Here is a 23,514-nt window from a genome sequence, read left to right on the forward strand (position 1 = left end):
ACTTATTCTGCTGTTCTTTACTTCCAAGTATCTATCTCTCAGGGATCACTTATGTGTGTGTGTTTAATTTTTGGTCTCTTGGCCCAGAGAGACACTAGGATCTTTCCCTCTTTGGCTTCATCCCTGCTATATCCCATTGACTGGCACATAGAAACCTTGTCCTATCAGTACGATAAAGATTCGCAATGTATGATTAATGTTAATAATTAATGATTAAGGTTTCCTGATGTTCCTGTCCTTTTTGTGCTTTTGTGCACAGATATGCAAGATTAACAATACATTTTTAAAAATCTGTGTCCCAATTCCAATATTCTTAGTTTTGATGATTGTCTTATACATCTCAAGACCTGGATTAAGGAAGTTGAAAGGACAATTAGTACTTTTTTTATTCCTTCACTGGAAGAATCCAAAATTATTCCAGTTGGCTGAGGATGGGGAGAAGAATGGGTTAGGGGTAGAGGTTAAGGGCCAGGCCATCAGACATACATTATCTTTTTGTTATCATAGCAATGAGATATCAATTATAGGTATGGCTGTTTGGACGATTTTAAAGAGCTTATAAGGCCAGGTACAGTGGTTAATGCCTGTAATCCTAGCACTCTGGGAGTTTGGGGCGGGTGGATTGCTTGAGCTTAGGAGTTTGAGACCAGCCTGAGCAAGAATGAGACTCCATCTCTACTAAAAATAAAAAAACTAGCCAGATGACGTGGTAGGAGTCTGTAGTCCTGGCACGTCCTGCTTCTGCTACTCAAGAAGCTGAGGCAAGAGGATCTCTTGAGCCCAAGAGATTGAAGTTGCTGTTAGCTATAATGATGCCACGACATTCTACCCAGGGTGACAGAGTGAGACTTTGTCTCAACAAAATAAACAAATAAAGGTTTATCGACTCCATAAATTTTGTTTGCTCAAGACCAGTGTGCTGGGCATACTTATCATTATAACTTTGTATTTTATAGCACTGGGAACTCTCTGGATTCTGGGTAGAATCTTGATGGAAAAGAGTGGAAAATTTAAGTAAATTTAGGTGCATGGGAATGTGATAGGTCTTCTCCAAATTCTGATAGTAAATATGGTTTAACAGCAAAGGCATCTTAGTCAAGCAGACCTGGATGTGAATGCCAGGCTCTGGGATTCCTCTTTAAACTGTCGTGTTTCTTATCTACAGAATGAGAACCTGTCTTCAGGACCACTGTCAGGCCTGAGCAAGAGAGTCTGTGCTTTGGGCCCTTCACTTTAGAAGAGCCAATTTATATCCTTGCCCTGGGTGAACTTGCTCTCAGGGTTAGAAGCCCACACATATAAGGATACTTGGCCACACAAAGCATAAACTTCTAGACCAAGTTTGGGGCACTCGAGCTCCTGAAATTCCCTGAAGGCTCCCTGCAGTGACTGGCAGACCTCTTCCTTGGGTCTGTCTTCTCGGGGGAAAACCAAGCAACTGGCGTGAACACTCCTAGGCCCAAAGGGTGGTCAAGGAGTAGCTGTCTGCAGGTCCTGTGGACAGACTTTAGACTTATTGGCGTGTTTACATGTGTGTGAGTGAGGCCTTCCATGCTACAGATGGAATAAGGAATGAAAAAAAAAAATAAAAGGTGACCTTTGGTTTAGGCCAGGGGCTAACTCATTCCATTAAGTCTACTCTGTTAAATTCTGAACTTGACATGCACTCTCAAATCTTTGTGAAGGTATTTGCTAAGATAAAAAGAAAAAACATTTTTTGTGTCAGTATTACTAACTTTAACTTTCTAATATGTATGTGTGTAGTCTATGGGGATTTTGCTCTGTACCTTGTTAATGTTGGGGCAGGCACGGCTGCCTCTCAAGCTATTATGAATATTAAAATATTAATGAAATACCATATATAAAAGAAATTACATATATGAAAAAATGAAACCACATGTGACCAGTTGTCTTAGTTCATTTTCTGTTCTGGTAACAGAATACCTGAGATTGGTAACTTTTAAAGGATAGAGGTTTCTTTGGGCTCACGGTTCTGGGGCCTGAAAGTCCAAGATTGGGCAGCTCCATCTGCCAAGGTTCTTCTTGCTGTGTCATAACGCAGCAAGAGGTTTCACGGGGCAAGAGGGGTGCCCTGAAAGCCAGATGCACTCCCGTGGTAACTAATACAATCACCTTTCAAAGGTGCCATCTCTTCACATTGTTGCCTTAGGGATTAATTCCAACACATAGAATTTGGGGGACACATCTGAACCATAGCAACTGTATTTTCCACATCCTTCTTGAAAGATACTGTGAGCCTTATTGACACAGTTTAAAAGAAAGTGATTTGAGGGAGGGCCTTAAGCAACCTCAGTGTCCACATATATTATTCTAAGGTTCTACGTTAGTCACTCCGTCGGGAAAGCATTAAAGATCTGTGTTAAAAGCTGAACTTGTATTGGTGAAGAGCAGCACATTAAATTACAATTACCTTGGCTTGGCTTCATTCACAAAATTATCTCAATAACCACCTAGTGGGAACTTAAGGGAATAGAATAGAAACCTGGCAAGTTTTGAGGAGGAAGGAGGTTGTGGATAAAGCCACATATTGAGGAATCCAGGTAGGGCACCAGAGTTACATCCAGGACAGCAAGAAGCAGCCTGAGAACAGCACGTATCTGGGGAGGGTAAGAGATTCCTGTTCAGGAAAAGGGGAGGTTCCTAAACACCCCAACAAAACATTTACCCTTGTCAATTTTGTTGAGGCCAAACCCCGCAAATGGCTCTGAAGTTTTAAGATCTGGAAAAGGTGTTTCAAAAACATGTGCAAAGATTTGTTTTGAGACTTCGATAAAACATTTTTAAAATGTCCCTAGCTGGGTAGAGTACATTTTCATTTAATCAGGATCTGAACAACAGAATCCTCAAATAATAAAGACATTTTAGAAATGTAGAAAGAGAAGGAATATTTATGGTAACGTCCCTTGAAATATTATAAGATCTTGTAACGCCTTAAGAATTACAAAACAAAGATTAAATTATTAGCACCGCAGATTCAAAGTTAAAAGCCATCAGTAGCAAACACAATACCAACATCATAGGGAATAGGGAAAGGCTGAAAGTATCATCCTTAAGCAGCAGAAAGAGACAAGGATGCCCACTTTCACCACTGCTATTCAACATAGTACTGGAGGTCCTTGCCAGAGCAATCAGGCAAGAAAATAAATAAAAGGCAACTAAATTGGCAAAGCTGAAGTCAAAATATCCCTGTTTGCTGACAGCGTGAGCTTAGTAAGCCTAGAAAACACTAACAATTTCTCCAAGAGACTACTAGAATTGAAGTTTGTAACTTTTGGGTTACAAAATCAACATACACAGATCAGTGGCATTTCTATACACTAATAACAAGCTGAGAATCAAGAACACAATCACATTTACAATGGATGCACAAATATACCATGTAATATACTATACGAAGGAGGGCTAAGTTCTCTGGACAAGGGAACTACAAAACACTGATGCAAGAAATCACAGGTGACACAACAACTGCAAAAACATCCCACTGACTTAATGGAAGAGTCAATATTATTAAAATGTCCATACTGCCTAAAGCAATCCACAGATTCAATGCAATTCCTATCAAAATGCCAATATCATTTTTCACAGAATTATAAAACATGACCCATAAATTCATATGGAACCAAAAAAGGGCCTGAATAGCTAAAGTAATCCTAAGACAAAAGAACAAATTTGGAGGCATGACATTACCTGACTTCCAATTATGCTATGAAGCCATAGTCACCAAAACAGCCTGTAACTGCTCTAAAGGTAGACACCCAGACCAATGGAACAGAACGGAGAACCCAGAAATAAAACTAAATACCTAAAACCAACTGATCTTTTTACAAAGCAGACAGAAGCATGCACTAGGGAAAGAATACTCTAGTCAATAAATAGTGCTGTAGAATTGGATACCCTCATGCAGAAGAGTGAAACTGGGTTCTGTCTTTCTCAAGATGGATTAAAGACTCAAATGCAAGACCTCAAAACATAAAAATATTAGAAGAAGACCTAGGAAAAACCATCCTCAACATTGGCCTAGGTGAAGAATTTTTGACTACGGCCCCCAAATCAAATACAACAAAACCAAAAATAAATAAATGGGACTTATTGAAGCTAAAATGCTTCTGTAAAGGAAACACTGAAATAGTGGAATTGATACCTAACACCTACCAGAGGCCAACTATCTAGAATCTGTAAGGAACTCAAACAAATCGTCATGGACAAAAAAACAACTAAAAAATGGGCAAAAGACATGAATAAATACTTTTCAAAAGAAGAGAAACAAATGGCCAACAAACATATGAAAAATTCTCAACATTACTAATCATTAGAGAAATAAAAATTAAAACCACAATGAGGCATCACTTTATCCCTGTCAGAATAGTCATTATTAAAAAGTCATAAAACAATAGATGCTGGTGCAGATGCAGTGAAAAGGGAACGGCTAGGCACAGTTGATGAGAATGCAACCTAGTGCAACCTCTATGGAAAACAATAGGGAGATTCCTCAAAGAACAAAATGTAGTCTACCATTTGATTCAGCAATCCTACCATGGGGAATCTACCCAAAGGGAAGAAGATATTTTACAAAGTAAATAAATAAATAAAAATTAAAAAGCATCTGCACCCATATGTTTATCACAGTATAATTCACAATTTCAAAGATTGGAGGGGGGGAAGGCAACCTATGTGCCCACCAATGGATGTGACATATACTTCATCCATCCATCCATCCCTCCCTTCCTTCCTTCCTTCCTTCCTTTCTTTCTTTCTTTCTTTCTTTCTTCCTTCCTTCCTTTCTTTCTTTCTTTCTTTCTTGTCTTTCTTTCCCTCTTTCTCTCTTCTCTCTCTCTCTGTCACACACACACACACACACACACACACACACACCATGGAATACTACACAACCATCAAAAAGAATGAAAAGTGTCTTTTGCAGCAACTTGGGTTAAAGTTGAGGCCATTATTCTAAGTGAAATAACCCAGGAACAAAAAATCAAATACTTAGTACCCCATTCTCTCACTTATAAGAGGAAACTAAGTGACTTACTGGAAATTGCAGACTCAGAAAGTGGAGGGTGGCAGAAGGGTGTGAGATAAAAAATTACTTATTGAGAGGGCAGCGCCTGTGGCTCAGAGGAGTAAGGTACCGGCCCCATATACCAGAGGTGGTGGGTTCAAGCCCAGCCCCAGCCAAAAACTGCAAAAAAAGGGTGGGGGGAGAATTACTTATTGAGTATAATGTACACTATTCAGGTGACAGGTGTATTAAAAGCCTAGACTTCCCCACTATGTACTTATCTATATAACAAAAAAAATTGTGTTCTCCCTAATTAAATTTAAATTTTAGAAAAGGAAAATCTAAATATATTTCACTGCATCTTAAGATTTATAAATTGCTAGCCCCTTATTTTAAAAATTTCAACAAATATTTATTGAGCTTCTGACTTTCCAAGTGCTATACCGGGACCCAGAATGCAGTGATGGACAGGACAGACATAATCCCCGCCCCCATGGAGTTTAGCGTTGGATGGGAACAATAAACATATGTACACAGACAAAATGTCTAAAAACAAAAGGTTGAACAAGTAAAGTCTAAGCCAAGGGACTTCTCAGTGATGTAAAGGATCCTCCACATAGTAGCATTTAAATTGAATGATGAAAGTTGACAAAACTCAGAATGTTCCAGGGTGGGTAGATAGCATGCACAAAAGCCCTGAGGTTGAAAAAAGCCTGGGCATTTGAGGAATAGGACATCAATAAAGAGAATGGTACCAGATGAGGAGTTCCTGGCCATGGAAAGGCTTTTGGATTACATTCAAAATATACAGGAAACCAGACAGGGTTTGAAGCAGGGAAGTGACGTGATCCAACATTCATTGCAGGGAAAACTCTCTAGCACCGTGTAGAGAATGAATCTGGTCAGGATTCAGTAATGGACGGGAAAACGTTAGGAAGCTTTGAGGGGTCTAGACCAGGGTGAGCTGAGCTGGGATAGTGGCAGATGCATACAGGGAAATGGCTAGACTTGAGATGTGTTTGGGATAGTGCTGACATCCCTTGATGGCTGGCGTGTGGGACACGGAGATAAGGAACACAGAAGAATCAACATGGCATTTGGATTTCTGGCTTAAGCATTTTGATGGGTGGTAATTATTGAGTCTGGGAAGAGCGTGATAAGAACAAGTTGTGATTGGAAATCAGGATCTTAATTTGAATGCATTAGTTATCAATCTCTGTTCAGTATCTAAGAGGAAATATTGAATAGGCAGCTGGTTACAGGGTTTAAAGCTCAGAGAAGGACTAGGTAGGAGATGTAAATTTTAGATTCATCACTTTACAAGGATTATTTAAAGGCAAGAGAATGGTGAGATCACCTGCAGAAACATTATAAAGAGAGAGGAGAGGAGGGCTCACAGATCCCAATATGAAGAAATCAGATAGGAAAAAGTTCTGAGAAGATGATTTCAAAGGAAATCCAGAGTTTCTGGTGAGGGAGGTCAATAAGAATGAGGGAATGGCTAACTCTTGGAAATCCCCTAAGAATCAGGTTGGAAGAGAAGACGGCAGGATTCTTCTTTCAGGATCTTGCTGAACCCGGTGAGAGACATTCCACTAGTGAGGTAGAGTGGCAGCTCTTCAGTAACTACAACATTTAGTCAACTAACTGTAAAATATTTTCTGCAAACACTTTGGTTAAATGAGATTTAAGCTAAGTGCTGTCATCCTCTAAGTGACTCAGGAAATATCAAGACTGAATCCCTATCCTGTGGCTTTATAGCTCTCTGGTTCCCTGGTCCTGTAACAGGGACTGAAGCCTCACTGAACATACATTTCTAGGATGCTCTGGCATTTCCTCATTGTTCAAAGATCAATATCAGAGGAGACAAGTGTGACTAAATTTTTACTAATTGTTGTTTATTAATATGTAGACAAGCAATTATAATCACAGGTACCTTTGGAATACTTACTCTGTTTAAGGTCCTGTACTTTCCTTGCCTTAAATGTTTTATTCCTGGTATTATTTCAAGTTTGACTAAGAATAAATTGAGGCTTAGAGAAGTTACGTAACTTGTTCACAAGTAGCAGAGTCCAGACACAAAGCCACGATTTTAACGACTACGCCAAAGTACTAATTTATCAACTAGAAGAAATCACTCTGGTTAGAAATACAATCACAGGTTTCTCTAAAACTGAGGTCAATATTTGTGAGCTCACTTATTTGAAAGAGAGTTAATTTCTTGAACTGATTTCTTTAATAGTTGCCAACTGACTTGAAATACTAGCTAGAGGGTCTCTCTCACCTCTGCTACTTCATGAGAGGGGCCCACTTCTAGTTCTCTTTGGAAATGCTCTAAACTTTCTCTTTGTTCTTCTTAAATGAAATTTCTCTGTTACCCTGGAAAAAAAATTTAAAAAGAAATAATAGCTAGAATAAGTTTGCAAAGTCATATGAGGATTGGGACTATATCTAGATGAGAAAATTTAGAAGATATAGGCATAAACCCAGCTGTTTGGTATTTAGAATCACAAATACAGTTTTAATATTGCAGTTGTTGCTTCTTTTAACTATCCAGAAGGATTTGAAATCCTGAATTATTTTTAAATGCTGATCTTAGGGTATTTGGTACTCACAGAATACCAAGGAAGGTGGCCACCTTAGGGTTTTTGCTGGAGAGTCTATTGATAGAATTTAGACACTGGCATGACAAATTCTTTTATATTAGACTCTTAATTAAACTTTTCATGATGGCAAACATATGTCATAACACTCATTTGCATATTTTAGACTCTTAGAATAGCTATTTTAATAATGCCACAATTGTCAAACATGCTGAGGGAGCCATGATAATTTTACTTGTAATATTTTTTCATGTCAGTTATTTTATTGAAAAAGATAATTTAAATGGTGTTTAAGTTTTCCATTACAGGGATTTTATTTACTAAATCTTTTATTTTAATAACTATAGAGTAGAAGCATACATACAGAAAGACAGACTATTATGGGAGATAATGCATTTGTATTAAATTTGATGTCAATGGCAGGCTCAGGACAAGTAGGCATTGAATATATCCATTTTCCTTTTTAAGTAGAAGAAAAGATTAATTTTCATGTGGGTGGTAATCACTCTAGTAGCGGTGATTATTTAATCCAACGATGACATAGTTACATTTATAGAAAACATGACACCAAGCTAAAATTTGTAAAACTGATATTCATCAGAGAAAGCATAATTATGAATAACAAAATATATTTTGAAAACACGAACCACTTTATGTATTTTAAAAATAGAATCATTGTATATTGTACAATACAAAAAGCGAAGGCAACAAAAATAGATAATATAGACTATATAAAAATAAAGAACATTGGTGAATCAAGGAGCACAGTGTAAAAAGGTAACCTGTGGAATGGGTGAAAATACTTGAAAATCATAAACCTACACTTCAACAACAATAAGACAAACAGATTTAAAAAATAGGCAAAGGATTTGAATAGATATTTCTCCAAAGAAGACGTACAAATGGCCGGTACACACACGAAAAGGTGCTTGACGTCGCTAATAATTAGGGAAACTCAAAGCAAAACCACAGTGAGATATCATCTCACATACATTAGGTTAACAATTATCCAAAAATGAAATAAAATAATGAGTTGTTATCTAGGATGTGCAGAAAGTGGAGCCCATGTGCCTCGGTGGTGGGAAAGAAAATAGCATATTAATAGCTGCTATGGAAAATAGTATGGTAGTTCTTCAGCAAATTAAAAATAGAATTACCATATGATCCAGCAGTGCCACTTCTGGGTCTAAGTACATAGCCGAACAAATTCAAACAGATCTTTGTACATCCTTGTTCACAGCAGTATAATCCACAATAGAGAAAAGATGGGAGTAACTAAGTGTCCCCTGATGGATGAGTAGACAGACACAATGTAGTCTCACGTACAATCCAATATTACTCAGCCTTTAAAAGGAAGGAAATGCTGACAGATGCCACAACACCGATCAACCTTGGGACATATGTTAGATAAATAAAGTCACACGAAGACAAATATTGAATGATTCCACTTATGTTCCCAGAGCAGTCAAACTCATAGACAGAAAGTACAATATGATGAGGCTTCCAGGGGCTGGGGGAGAGAACGGCAAGTTAATCCTTAGTGGCCACAGAGTTTCAGTTTTGCAAGATGAAAAGAGTTCTACAGATGGATGAGAGCAAGGGCTGTACACCTATGTGGATATACTTAATTTCACTTTAAAGTGACTTTTTTAACTTTACACTTAAAAATAATTAAGAATGTAAATTTTGTATTATGTCTACTTTACCACAACTTTTAAATGAAAATATAAATCATTGTGAGTGTTGAGGCTTTAAAAAAAACATTTCACAAAAGAGAAAATTGAAGTTATAAGAGGTGGTATTGATATTGATAATTAACTAGTGACTAACCTGAAAATATTCTCAGAGCTCTTTCATACAGATTAAAGTATATATTGGTATCTATAACTAGGTATATAATCATATACCCTATCACATCAGTATAGATAATATCCAAATCCTATTGTTTTCTCTTTGTGGTGAGGGTTTTCTGGAGCTATTGAGGGAAGCCACGTGCTATAAACCTAATTCGATGTTTTTTTCTGTTTCAGCTCTGTGGCCACTTGTTCCCAAGGTTTCCAGGCACGATGAGGGACAGTGGCTCTTGGAAACTCTGGCTTTGGGTGACAATGTTCCTGCTTCCTGCTTCCACTTCCGTGACTGTCAGAGGCAAGCCAGGTATCCAGGACGCTTTGTTGCCTAACCACCAAATGTTATTAATAGCCTTTAAATCGTTAAGAAGATATAGTAGAACGAATCTTGTTAAGTTTGAAGAGGCCATAGATTAAACCCAGTAGAACAGAATAAATGATAATTCATTGTTTTCTCCTACAGATGAACATGATGTTCTTCAAGATCTCTAAAGTTACTTAATTTTTTCTTTTTCTTTTTTTTTTTTTTGAGACAGTCTCACTATGTCACCCTGGGTAGAGTGCAGTGGTGTCACAGCTCATAGTAACCTCAAACTCTTGGGCTTAAGCAATTCTCTTGCCTCAGCCTTACAATTAGCTGGGACTACAAGCGCCCACCATAACACTCGGCTATTTTTTTGGTTGTAGTTGTCACTGTTGTCTGGCAGACCCGGGCCGGATTCAAACCCACAGGCTTTGGTGTATGTGGCTGGTGCCCTAGCCACTGAGCTACAGGCGCTGAGCCTACCTGATTTTTTCATATGCATATTATATTAGTCTAACTAGCTTTTCTTTTATGTCATTGCTATTTACAAATGTAAATATATGTATATGCATCTATGTGTGTATTTTTGACAGCAAATTCTTTCTCCTTCAAGAATTACTTATTAAAGTTGTAAGTATGGAAACTCATTACTAATTAGAATTAACTAGGACATATCTAATCCTAATTTGGGACAAGTGAAAAATGGAATAAGAGGTGTATAAAAGGAAATGTAGTTTATAGTCCCCGGTACTCAGGAGATGGAGGCAAGAGAATCGCTTAAGCCCAAGAGTTGGAGGTTGCTGTGAGCTGTGATGCCACCGCACTCTACCAAGGGCAACATAGTGAGATTGGAAATGTGGTTTAATTATATGTCAGTTTTTTTATCTCTCAGATGAGGGAAATAAAAAGTGGACAGATCTTTAGAGCTCCATTTGAACTAAGCAGACAATATTTATTTGTGATTTGTTGAATTTATCAGTGTTCTTGTAAATATTTTCATAGGGCTTAAAGGCAATATGAAATATTTACTTCCACCTCTGATTTTTAAAATTATGTGGTTAATTGGGAAGACTTTTCTTGAACGTTGAGTATATGTAAGTTGCTGACCTGGGAGTAATTCCCATGACACATTGAACTAGGCACATTGAAGAAGCCATTTGCTAGGGAAAGAGAAACTTCTCTCTTTCCAAGCAGTGAATCACATATCAAGTATCTTAATGATGATCGCATGGGGGATGTATTCTGAGATGGTGAGTCATAGTGTGCTCTAATATTTCTTTAATAATTTTTTCTAAAAGGGTATAAACTCACTGTAGTAGAGAATTTTGAACCTGAGGCACATGTCAAATAATAACAATTACTTATAAGGATATAACAAATCTTAGCCTTTCAAAGCATCATGTAAGTTTTTATGATTTTTTTTTTACTAATTTGGCAGGAGGTGCATTTCCTAAAATAATCCACATGAAAGTCTGGATATTCTATTACTGTATAAAAGACATCCTGTGGCTGTCATAGAGTTTTTTGGGGAAAACTCTTTCTTTACTGAGAAATAAATTAGCAGTGACTCATTGCAACTACAGCTATGTAGAGAAAAGAAAAAAACACATAAGTCAGGCAAGTTTATTCTCATAATGTTGCTACTCTTCTGATTCTCTTTATGTTTCTTCTTTTTAAGAAATAGGTAATGCGCTTTGCAGTTTAATCAGACAGGATAGGAAGTTTTTAGTTAGAGAGGAGAATGAATCTTTGATTGAGTAGGATGTGGCTCTTACGCAGATGCTAGTGCATAATCAATTTCTTGATGACACAGTGATTCGAAAGATCTAAATAAATGGGGCTCCAGTTTTAGCACAAGTATCACCTGATTTGATTCCTGACTCCCACTCCTGCATACGCCTCTTATACAGATCAGGTCGGGTGGGATTCAGTAACTTACAGCTTTAACAAGCCCCCCCCCCCACAGGTGAACTTAATGCAGGTTATCCGAGGAAAACACTCCACTCGCCTTTGGGAGAATTGTCTCTTCCTTTTCATTTTCCTTTTTCTTTCCCCCTTAGCTGATTATCTTGCATTTTATGCCATTGAGTTCCTTTTATTCCACTATTTTATTATATATATATGTTTTGGCCCTTAGTCACTTTTTTAAAATTGCGGTAAGAACACTTCAAATAAAATCCGTCTTAACACATTTTTAAGTGTATAAAACAGTTCTGTTAACGACAAACACGATTTGCAGATGGTGTTCCACAGATCTCTAGAACCCAATCATCTTGCATAGATAAAATTTCCTCTCTCGGGATTCCCCTGAATGTTTTGCTGTAGTAGACTCAGTATCTCAGCTCTGTGATCGGGTTACATTGCATATAGGACTACCAAAATGCATATAGTTTCTGGTCCAATTTACTTTAGCAAATGAAGCATTCTAAAAGATTTTCCTAACACTGTGAATTCAGAACTAATCTGAACTCTAACAAGATTCACATAACATGAAGCTTTACTGGAAATTAGTAAAAAAAGTCTGGGGTTGATTTTTGTCATTTGCTGGAACGTTCGTGAAGCAACACACTCTGGACGTGCAGTGGAAATTGCCTAGCATGGAGTATCGTTTACATTAATTGAAAACATCAGCACAGAACTGCCAAAGGGATTATTGAAGAGTATGACATGCTGGGCGCAGCCTGGCAAGCCCCCTTCTGTGTCTTGTCTGTCTGATTCAGTGCGAGGTTCCCTTTTTAGTTTTCTCATGTGCAGACCTGCGCGTGTGGTCACTAACCATTTACCGGAGGGAAGTGATTACATCTAAAAATAAAATATAACAAATCTGAGGGAGAGGCTAGGGTTTCAGAGCTGGACTCGGAGAGGTTGTCAACAGTTTACTATTAAACCTAAATATATGAAGGATAAAATTGAGTCTTTTAATTGCTTTACTTTTACTTTGGGGTATGTTTAACAATTTTTGGAATACTGTCCCAGTTGGGATGGAATTCAGGAATAATATGGGGAAATTGAATAACCACTTGAATTTTAAAATCTTGACGATATTAAGAATTTAGTTGTTTCATAGTCTTTCATCCATTTCGCCATTATGCTGAGATTGTGGAATAAGGCATTCTTGAATATTTTCACCCTGAAAATGAACTTCGGTTTGAATGGGACAGTTTCAGCTCAGTTGTCAACAGAAAGTGGTGAAGGGAATCGTATTAAAATACAGTCTCAAAACCTGCTTTAATCAGTTACTTAAAACTGTTTCCTCTATTATAGAAGCTTATGGGCCAAGTGATTGAAGTTGCCTCTACTTTCCTTAATCTGTTCTAAGGTGAAAGCACTTAATTAGCACCCAAAGTAATTAAAAAACAGAAAACCAGAGGGGGAAAAAACAACCTAATAAAGATAATGCAATAACATCTAAGTAATAAAATGTATTTTACTTATGGTAAAACTGCAAGGTAAGTGTATCGATTGAACTGATTGTAAATTTAGGCCCCAAACCGTACGCATAAACCCTTCGAAGTTAGTTTTCTATTCATTGCAAGGAAAAACTGTTATCCTAAAATATGGCTTTTACTAATTGACAAACCTCTCACTCTTAAATTCAGGGGAACAGTAAGCGGTTACAGAGAGAATTTTATTTTGTGTTTTTAAGAATCCATTGTGCTCCGAGTGGTGTCACATAAAAATCCTATATTGACAAATGCCCTTTGTAACTTGTAAATTTTGAAAGTGGAAGAATCCTTCACGTAATTTAATTAAGAATATAGCTTATGACAAGGATTTTCCTTTGGATAAGTAGTGTGGAGTCAAAGCTAAGCAGTGGTGGTTCTGTGACGTTTTCGGGAGCTCTCTGTTAAAAAAAGCTATATTCCCAAGTTTTTCTTGTTTGTTTACATTTTCATATTATTTTTATTATGTTCTGGTCCCATGTACTTTACCAGTTTTTGTTAAGCAGTGTTTTTCTCCTGGCCTAGGATACCCAATATTCCCTAATCAGAAGGATCAGCAAAGTACAGAGTGGACAGGGGGCCTCCGGCCAAATGTTCATAAAATGAAGATGTCCGCTTTCCCATCTAACCATGTTATTCCATAAACAGATCACAACAAAAGCTTATAGGTTTTATAAGCTTTTTTATAGGTGATCTGTTTATGGAATAACATGGGAAAACGATCATTTCATATATGTTACTTCCAAGGATATGAAGGACGATCAAAGCAGGAAAATAGGCCAGAGGAGGAACGTCGCAATTTCTCAGGGGACAGTTCTTGGCCCTTTTTCTTCTTGTCTCACCCACTATGTGATCTCCTCCAATCCTACGGTTTTAAATAGGATTTCTATATTACGTATCAATCGTTCACAAATTCACTTCCCAGCCTGAATCTCTCTTCTGCGTTTCGTACCTGTATTTCAAACCACCCATTCAAGAGCTTTGCTGTTTGGATTTCCTACTGGACTCCAAAGTTAACCTGACTCACTCTTCTGGGTCTCACTACGGATCGATTTGCTGCCTGCTGAATTTCCTTTTACGTCTCTAGTGAGATTCCTCAGCAAACTGAAGCTTTATCCGCTAAGCAGCCTACTCTTCCTCCTTCCTGCCTTGAATCCAGTATCACGTCCTGTTGGCTCTTGGATCTCAATTCCTTTCCCCATTTCCATTTTCACTGTTATCTCTGTCATGGTCCAAGCTACCGTCCTATCTGGCCTCACAGCGTGCGAGAGGACGAGCGTGCAAGGAGGGCTGTCTGATAAAATAGAGAATGCCCGGATAAATTTGAAGTGTAGGTAGACAATGGATAATTTTTTAGTATAAGTATGTTTCAAATATTGCATGGGAGATACTTATACTAAATTCTATTTCTCTGACGTTCAGATTTAATTGGGGAGTCTGTGTTTTATTTGCTGTTTTTGGTAATCCTGTACGATGTAAGGGTTTTATTACATATAATGATCAGGGAAGGTTGCCCTCATGTGGGACCATTATGGAGACAGAAAGGCATTCAGTACCAAGGCTCTGAGGCACAGCGTACATGGCATGTGGGAGAAACAGAGAGCCAGAAAGGCCAGGGGACTGCAGGCAGGTGGATGAGAGGGAGGAGATAGGGAGCAGGTGCTACTGAGAAATGACTTGTGCTTTATCTGCTTTCAAAATCAGATTTCTTTTTTTACTTTTTCTGATACAGAGTCCCACTCTGTCACCTTGGGTCAAGTGCCGTGGTGTCATCGTAACTCACAGCAACCTCAAACTCCTGGGCTTTAGAGATCCTCTTTTGCTCAGCCTCTCAAGTAGCTGTGACTATAGGCATCTGCTACAGCGCCTAGCTAATTTTCCTGATTTCGGTAGAGCAAGGTCTCACTCTTGCTCAGGCTGATCTCCCACTCCTGAGCTCAAGCAATTCACCCACCTTGGCCTCCCAGAGTGCTAGGATTACTGGAGGGAGCCACCGTGCCTGGCCTCAAATCTAATTTCTAAGTCTGCAAAGTCAAAGACTAGACCTTGGAGTCTGATAAATTCACCAAGGCAATAAACACTCCCCAGGGAGGCCTCTTGGGAGGGAGATGGTCAAACTTTGCCTTTCAGGATGGTTCCCAGGCATCAAGTAAACAGGAAGTCTTCTGAATTTATGTAACTCATCAAGCTTTAATTCACACTAATTGAATGTTGTCATGTGGTATTATTAATAATACATTGTAATTAAAGTACTTATGTGTGGAAATACGTACATTTTAGAAAAGTTAAAATATAAATTATATATTTCCTAGACAAACTACATTTTCTTTTCCTGCAATCAGTAAGGGGGTGTATAAATCATGTAAGTAATACTCAGAAATCTCAATGAACTCTAAAGAGTATAACAGAAATGTTTACATTATTTTTCCTGATGCCTGTAACTTTAACATTCACCTTGGTAATACACAGGAAACAGCCTCTTGGCTTTTCCAGAGGCCTCTGTTGCCACAGAGAGCGACTAGTCCATTTTTAGTATGCATAGCAGCCACATACACAAATCTTTTATTAAACAGATAGCACAACAGTTGAAAATCTTTTAAAAAGGACGGATTTCACCTCATCTGGGCTTCTTAGCTATTTGAGAGGCAGAGGAAATTGAACGTGCTTTGAGTAAATGATAAGAAAAAAATGAAAAAGAGGAACATTGACGGGCCTTCAGTGAATACCACGTACTATATTAAACTGAAAACTTTTATATGAGTGAGTCTAGAACATGTCACAACAATCATAGGAAAAGCATGTACAAAGAGGCTGATCTAATCTCAAGATTCGAATGCTTAGCAATACAGTAGGAGGCAAACAAATGGGTAAAAACACAGTTCAAGGATTTAGAGATTAGGGGGAAAAGTGATTTTGTACGTGTGCCTGTGTGTGTGGAAGGAAGATTTTTTTAAAACACGTATTTAGAACTGAGGGTGAGAGCAAAATACATTTCCACCAAAGAACACAGAGTTTCTTATTCTTTTGTTTAAATTGTGTATGTGATATCATTGCTTTTGGAATTCTAGAAAAAATTAGAGAACAAAAAATCAGGCATTGAAGGAGCAATGTTCAAATACAGAGGGAGGAAAAAGTCAGTTTACGGGAAACTTTGTTTCAACTCTGCCATCGAATGGCTTTCTCTCGGATGACTGGTTCTTTGGTGCTCTGGATTCTGATTTTTGGAAAAAGAAGGGGTGCAAATATTTTTTAAATTATGTATTTTCTTCATAGCTAGTCCAGATAAAATCACGACATACGCAAATCTGACCTAGCTTCTTTCCTTCCCGCGTCCGACGGCTCCTCTCAGTGCTCTCCAACCCTGGGAGCTGCACTGAAGGTCCCTCCAGCCAAGTCAGAGGAAGGTGGATCTGATGATCTTCAGCAGACTAGCATGAGTTGTTACAGACATTTGCGTTTGCTTTAAAAATCTGCTGATTAAGGTTTTCTAAGCAGTGTAAGCAGTGCATCTTTTTTTAATTTTTACAAACATTCTTTTAAAAAATTATGTATATATTTGAGGTCTACTACATGATGTTACGTGTTACATACTGATAGTAAAACGGTTACTATAGTGATGCAGAATAACACACCTGTCATCTCACTTATTATATAGTTACTCATTTTATGACATGAGAAGCTAAAATCTCCTTCGTTAAAAAAAATGTTTTAGCGCATTTTGTTAGTCCTGTGTCATTCATTGCACATTAGACTTCCAGGCCCGTCCAGTCTACAAGTCTGCTGTTTTATATATTTTGACCTAAATGTCTCTATTTCCTCTCCCCTTTCCAACCCATAGTAAATGCTATTTCATTCTCTATCACTGTGTATTTTAGACCTGTTTAAAACATATTTCACTGATAAGCGAGATCAGGCAATATTTTTTTTTCTGTGTCTGTCTCATTTCACTTACTATATCCTCCAGGTCCATCCATGTTGTGGCAAATGGAGGGAATTTTTGTTTTTTTAAGGTTGAATAATACCTCAACATATAAAAGATCTAAATGTAAGACCTGAAACTATAAAACTCCTAGAAAGAGTATGGGGGAAAGCGCCTGACATTGGCCTTGGCAATGACTTCATAGCTAGCACAGGAAAAGCTCAAGCTACAGAATAAATAAATGAATAAGATGACATCAAACTACAAAGTAAAGGACACAGTCAACAAAAGGAAAAGGCAGCCTGTAGGCTAGGAATAACTAATGGCAAATCACAAATCTGATAAGGGATCATCATTATCCAAAATGTGTAAAGAACTCTTGTACGATGCCATAGCCGAAAAACAAATAAAAAATGGTCAAAAGACCTACTAGGCCTTTCTCCAAAGAAGATATAAAAATGGCCATCAGGTGCATGAAAAGGTGCTCAACATCACTAACCATATGGGAAATACAAATTAAAACCACTGTGAGCTATCACTTCCCACCCACAGGGATGGGTATGATCAAAAAGAGAAGAGATAACAGAGGTTGCAAGGGTATGCAGGACAGGGAGCAGTGTGGAGGTTCCTAAAGAAATTAAAAATAAAACTATGAGGCTGGGTGCAGTGGCTCCTGCCAGTAAACTCAGCACTCTGGAAGCCCAGGGTGGGAGGATTGCTTGAGCTCAGGAGTTCTAGATCAACTTGAGCAAGAGCAAGATTCCCATCTCTCCTAAAAATAGAAAAAATTAGCCCAGCACTGGGGTGCACACCTCTAGTCCCAGCTACTTGGGGAGCTGAGGAGCATGGGTGGCTTGAGCAGAGGAGTCTAAGGTTGTTGTCAGCTAGGATGATATCATAGCACTCTAGCCTGTGCAACAGAGTGAGACTCTGTCTCAAAAACAAAAACAAACAAAATTCCATCTTTTTGATCTATCTCAAAGGAGAGGAAATCCCTACTTCATGAAGATATCTACAGTCCCCTATTTATTACAGCATTATTCACAATAGCCAGATATGGAAAGAGTCTAAATACCTATCAGTGGATGAATGGATAAAGCAAGGCATCTTTCACAGTAGAGTTTTAGTCACTACGTTTACAGAACCCCAGAAAGCCTCTGAAGCTTATTGTGTGGCTTCATCTCGTCTACTTAGCAGGATGCTTGAATGTTTGTGTCTTAGCTGTAGTTTTTCAAGGTACATGCACATTTACTCAAAAGTGTGCTTTACTCTATATTAAAATGTGCACATCAATACCTAAAGAAATTAACATATCGAACTTGTAATAGCCACGTGCAATCCTTGCCACTCCTAGTCAATCAATCCATAAGACTCATGCTTTCAGATTATCGTGCCTTAAATCTCAAACCCCCAAATTTTTAACATTTAGTTTTAATTTGCTTTGTTCAGATTTCTACGACAAAGCATGCATTCTAAAGATATGACATGGCATTTGATTTTCATAAACTTTAGACTTTTAGTGGAGAAATACTTTCACAAATACTGCTAGAAATGTTAAATTCCGTTCATTTCAAAGTGACAGGTTTATTACTTTGACTTCATCCTCTATTCACTTAGACCTCAGAAGAAATTTAAAGAAGATATATTCTGTTTCCACCTTGGCAGTAGGCCAACATACCATCCCCTCACTACCAAAGTGTCGTAGTGGGAAGTCCCTTCCCACTGTCTCAAGATGATTTGTTTTGCATATCATCTATTAAGGCTTCCCTACATATGTGGTGAAACATGTAATCTTATTTATTAATATAGTCGTTCATCATCATTATAAAATTTGGTCCAAAATTAGGTTTTTAAAAAATCTTGCAACATTATTTTTATCTTAACATATTCTCTCACAGAGACACAGTTTTCTTCCTTTTGTTGACACATTACTTAACACACAGTAAAGTGAAAAAAAATCTTAAATGCAGAGTGCAATGAATTTTTTATATATGTATTTATTCACCTGAGTAAGTAGCACTCAGACAAAATTATAGCACATTGGCAAAGCCCGGGGGGCTTCTGTATACCTGTTGACATCCCACCGAGGTAACTACGACTACTGCTTTGGTGGAGATTAGAGTGCAATCTCTTAAACTTCATATAAATGGAATTACGTAGTATGCACTGTCTTATGAATAGTATTTTAACCACTTACTATTATATTTATGAGATTCACCTTGTTGCCGCATGTCTTAATAGCTCATGCTTTCTTATTCCCTTACAGTTTTTCCTTGTCTATACTATAATTGCTACATTTACTCTCTAACGGATGACTATTTGAATCACTACCAGTTTTACACTGTTAAGAGTCACGCTGCTGTGAGTGGCCGAGAGGCCATGTACACTTGTTTTTTGCCTTCATTTCTTTTGGGTCATTCAGTTTTCAAGTAAGAGAGTTCATGCGTATTTAGCTTTAGTAAATACTGCAAATAGTTTCCTAAAGTTTGTTGACTGATATTTTTCTCCCGACCTAGGATACCCTTTACAGGATACCCTGATATTCCTTTAGAGCAGCTCTCAACTTCTGGGTGGCAACCCCTTTGTAACAATGAAAATACATCCTGCGTGGCTCGGCACCTGTGGCTCAAGCGGCTAAGGCGCCAGCCACATACACCTGAGGTGGCGGGTTCGAATCCCCAGCCTGGGCCCGCCAAACAACAATGATGGCTGCAACCAAAAAATGGCCAGGCGTTGTGGCGGGCGCCTGTAGTCCCAGCCACTTGGGAGGCTGAGGCAGGAGACTCGCTTGAGCCCAGGAGTTGGAGGTTGCTGTGAGCGTGATGCCATGGCACTCTACCCAGGGGCTCAGCTTGAGGCTCTGTCTCAAAAAAAAAAAAAAAAGAAAAGAAAATACATCCTGCCTATCAGATATTTACATTAAGATTCATAACAGTAGCAAAATTACAGTTATGAAGTAGCAACGAAAATAATTTGAGAGTTGGGGGTCACCACAACTTGAGGAACTGTATTAAAGGGTCGCAGCCTTAGGAGGCATTAGGAAGGTTGAGAATCACTGCTTTAAGAGGTATTGACCAAGCACCAAGCTTGCAGAGGAGCTGAGGGCAACTGTGAATAAAAACAAGATCTGCTTTCCCCTCTGTCCAGCAAGAAGCTTTGAAAAATGCAGAACATCTCACCACTCTTGTTTTGATACAGTTGTGGAATAACGTGGAATAATAGTCATTTCACATATGTTACTTCTGAGAAAATGAAGTAGGAAAACCAAAGGAGGAATAATGAGCAGTAGGAGATGTTGCAATTTCTCAGGGCATAGTTCTTGTGGGCCTTGTATCAGTTTCACCCTCACCAAGCAACAAGAAGAGTGTCTGTTACCCGGTGTCACCAGCAGCACTTGGTGCTATCAGGGCTTTAATTTTAGCCTCTGAGTGGTTTCTGGTCATGGGTTTTCTTTGCCTTTTCCTGCTGACTAATGACGGTGAACACCTTTTATACCAGACTTGGCCATTTGGATATTTTCTTCTGTAAAGTTATTTAATATGTTTGAACATTTTCAGGATAAGATTTCCAATCTTTTTATTATTGATTTGTGAGCATTCGTTATATATTCTAGAAATAACACTTTATTGGATATGTGGCCTGCAGGCACCTTTCCCCTAATTTATGACTTTCCTTTTTACCTTGAAAATGCCTTTTGATTAAAGATTTTAATTTTAATGCAATTCAATTTAGCAAGCTTTTCTTTTGTGATTAAGGCTTTTTGGGTCACTTTTGGGAAATCTTTGCTACCCCAGGTAAATGATGATTTTATGTTTTCTCGGAGATGATTTTTTGTTTTACCTTTCACATTTAGGCCAATGATTATCTCCGATAAATTTTTGAGCATGGTATGATGTAAGATTAAGGTTCAGTATTTTCCTAAAGGGATATCCAATTAACCTGGTACTATTTATTGCAAAGACCGTCCATTTTTCGCTGAATTGCAGTAGCCCTTATGTTGCAGATAAGGGGATTGTGTGCGTGGAGAGGCTTTGGTTTTCCATAGTATCCCAGCCACATTGTAAACATTCCTGATAGCTGACAGTTTCAATTCTCCAGCTTGTTCTCCTTCAATTTTGCCTTTAGCTATTTTAATTTTCTGTAGTTCCATATAAAATTGAAAATTAGCTTGTAAGTTTTTACACACACATATATACACACACACACATCCTTTTGGGATTTTAATTGGCATTGCACTGAATCTAGAGATAAAACCCAGAACTGACATGTTAATAATTTTGAGTTTTCTACCCTAAGTACTTGGTTTTTCCCCTTAATTATTTAGATCTTTAATTTCGCTCAGCAATGTGTTATAGCTTTGTTCCCAGAGCTCAAGTAAGGTGCTCTGTTTTTATACAAGTCACTTATGAATTCAGATTGAAAATTGATAATCTTTACAAAGTATTCAATTATTTCACTATTATGTAGCACCTACAGTAATGTTAATATTTCTGAGAGGATTTTCTAAAGTGTCTAAGTAAGCTCTAAAACTATTCAGTGCTATAATCTCACTTACTTTACAAATTGTGTATTCAGAGCATTTACTGCAGTTTATTCACTTTTTAAAAATCGGATTAAGTGGTAGCACTATTTGGAATCCCATTTATTTAATGATTAAATGTATTAAGATGATGCCCTGTCAGCTCCCCCAAAGGGCTGTGATATGTTTATTGAATGAGCAGCTGAGGAGATCAGCAATTGAACCAGTGAGTGGGCAATTTCCACTTTCCCAGAGCAGGGATCAATTTGGTGTTAAGCAGTTTATCTCCTTTCTATATTAAAACATTTTTAAGTAATTAAATCCAAATATCAATTTTAAACATGGTGAATTAAGGTTGTGATCTAGTTTAAAATCTAAAACTAAACATCGTAACTGCCCAGTTGTACAGTTAACCTTGATATGATTTGAAAATTGGCTTCAATTTTGTTCAAAATTGTCTGAATTAACTGTTAACGTTTGTAGAATCCAGCCTGAATTAGATTTAAAAACATCTCCAGATGTTAAAAAATTAGTGGACGTATATCCATTACCGTATCGGTGTGTCATGCTGGTATTAAAAATGTAAATTCACTGAGTGGAGTCTAACTTTATGTTTTATTTTTTTGACTGTCCCTAAGTGCATTAGCACATAATTAATACTTTCTCAATGACTTTTATCCCTTTTTAAAAATTCTAGGCCACTTGTAGGTAGTGGTGTTGCCTTTTTATTTTATTGTAGTAACTTCCCTCCACGCCCTCCTTTGCTCTAAAAGTTTAATATCCACACAACAGCAAAACCTGAATCAAAGTAATGTAAAAATATGTAGTAGTAATTCACTTGTTTTATTATTGCAGTGTACTTTGAATACAAAAGTTTAATGATGTTGTAAAACCAGCTTACTGTGTGGAATATAGCTATGGGTAGAGTTAGAAAAATAATGGTAATAGTATTAGCCAACATTCCCAAGTATTTAACTGTGTACCAAGCAGTGTTCTAAGAACTTTACGTAAATAAGCGCTAGAGCGGCTACACGGTGGGTAATACTCTTATCCTCATTTCACAGAAATTTGGTAAAATTGCTTATTTTCATTTTTATCTTAAGTTTCAGATTATATTGTATAATTCAAATTTATTTGAAAAGTTTGATTGAAAATGTAGTGCAAATAATCTGTACCCCTCTTTTTTTTTTTCCTTAATAGAAAGGCCATGTCCTCTGCTCAGAACAGAGGAACATCAATTGGCACAAAGCAACAGAAATAAACTTGAAGTTTCAGGTAAGCATTCTAATCTTTCGCTAAGTAGCATTTTGTGTAAAATTATCTCTGGTTATGGAATGCCTTTGATATTGCGATTCAGGATCATAACATTGTCACAAAAATTGAAAGCTGATAGTGCAGCGAAAAGTCTGAGAGCCGAGTTGTTAATGTTTAAGATCAACGATACAGCACCCTCTTAGAGAGAAAGTGTTATTTAAAATTATAAAGTTGTGTCTATTGTAGAAATTTTGAAAAAGAAAATTTATGATAGAGAAGATCTCACCACCCAGATTAGCAGTGATTACCATTTTGATATAACATTTCTGTCTTCTTATTCTCTTCCTTCCTTCCTCATTTCTCTCTATTTTTTCGCCTTCTCTCTCTCTCCTTCTCACCCACCAGTGCGTGTGTGTGAGAATGTGTGCGTGAGCACACACACGTAATCAGAATGCGATATTACATTTGAAATCCATGCCTTTTCCCACATCCGTATACGTTCTTCTAAATGCAGATTTTTTTAAAAGACCTCTTAGATTTCAGCTGAATGTATTATTTATTTAATCTAACTAATTTTTTGTCATTAGAACTACAATGAA

General features: G+C 37.6%; 1 protein-coding gene across 1 annotated transcript in view; it reads left to right on the forward strand.

The window, feature by feature from the left end:
- Nucleotides 1-9,692: 9,692 nt before the first annotated feature.
- The window catches only part of COL19A1 (collagen type XIX alpha 1 chain), a 306,466-nt gene continuing 292,644 nt past the window's right edge, over nucleotides 9,693-23,514 (forward strand). The window contains exons 1-2 of the mRNA XM_003789676.1: nucleotides 9,693-9,783; nucleotides 22,862-22,936. Of these exons, the coding sequence (XP_003789724.1) occupies nucleotides 9,693-9,783; nucleotides 22,862-22,936 (166 nt within the window). The remainder of the gene's footprint in view (nucleotides 9,784-22,861; nucleotides 22,937-23,514) is intronic.

The sequence above is a fragment of the Otolemur garnettii genome, unplaced genomic scaffold (assembly GCF_000181295.1).
Source record: "Otolemur garnettii isolate 467f Iridium unplaced genomic scaffold, OtoGar3 scaffold00035, whole genome shotgun sequence".
NCBI lineage: Eukaryota > Metazoa > Chordata > Mammalia > Primates > Galagidae > Otolemur > Otolemur garnettii.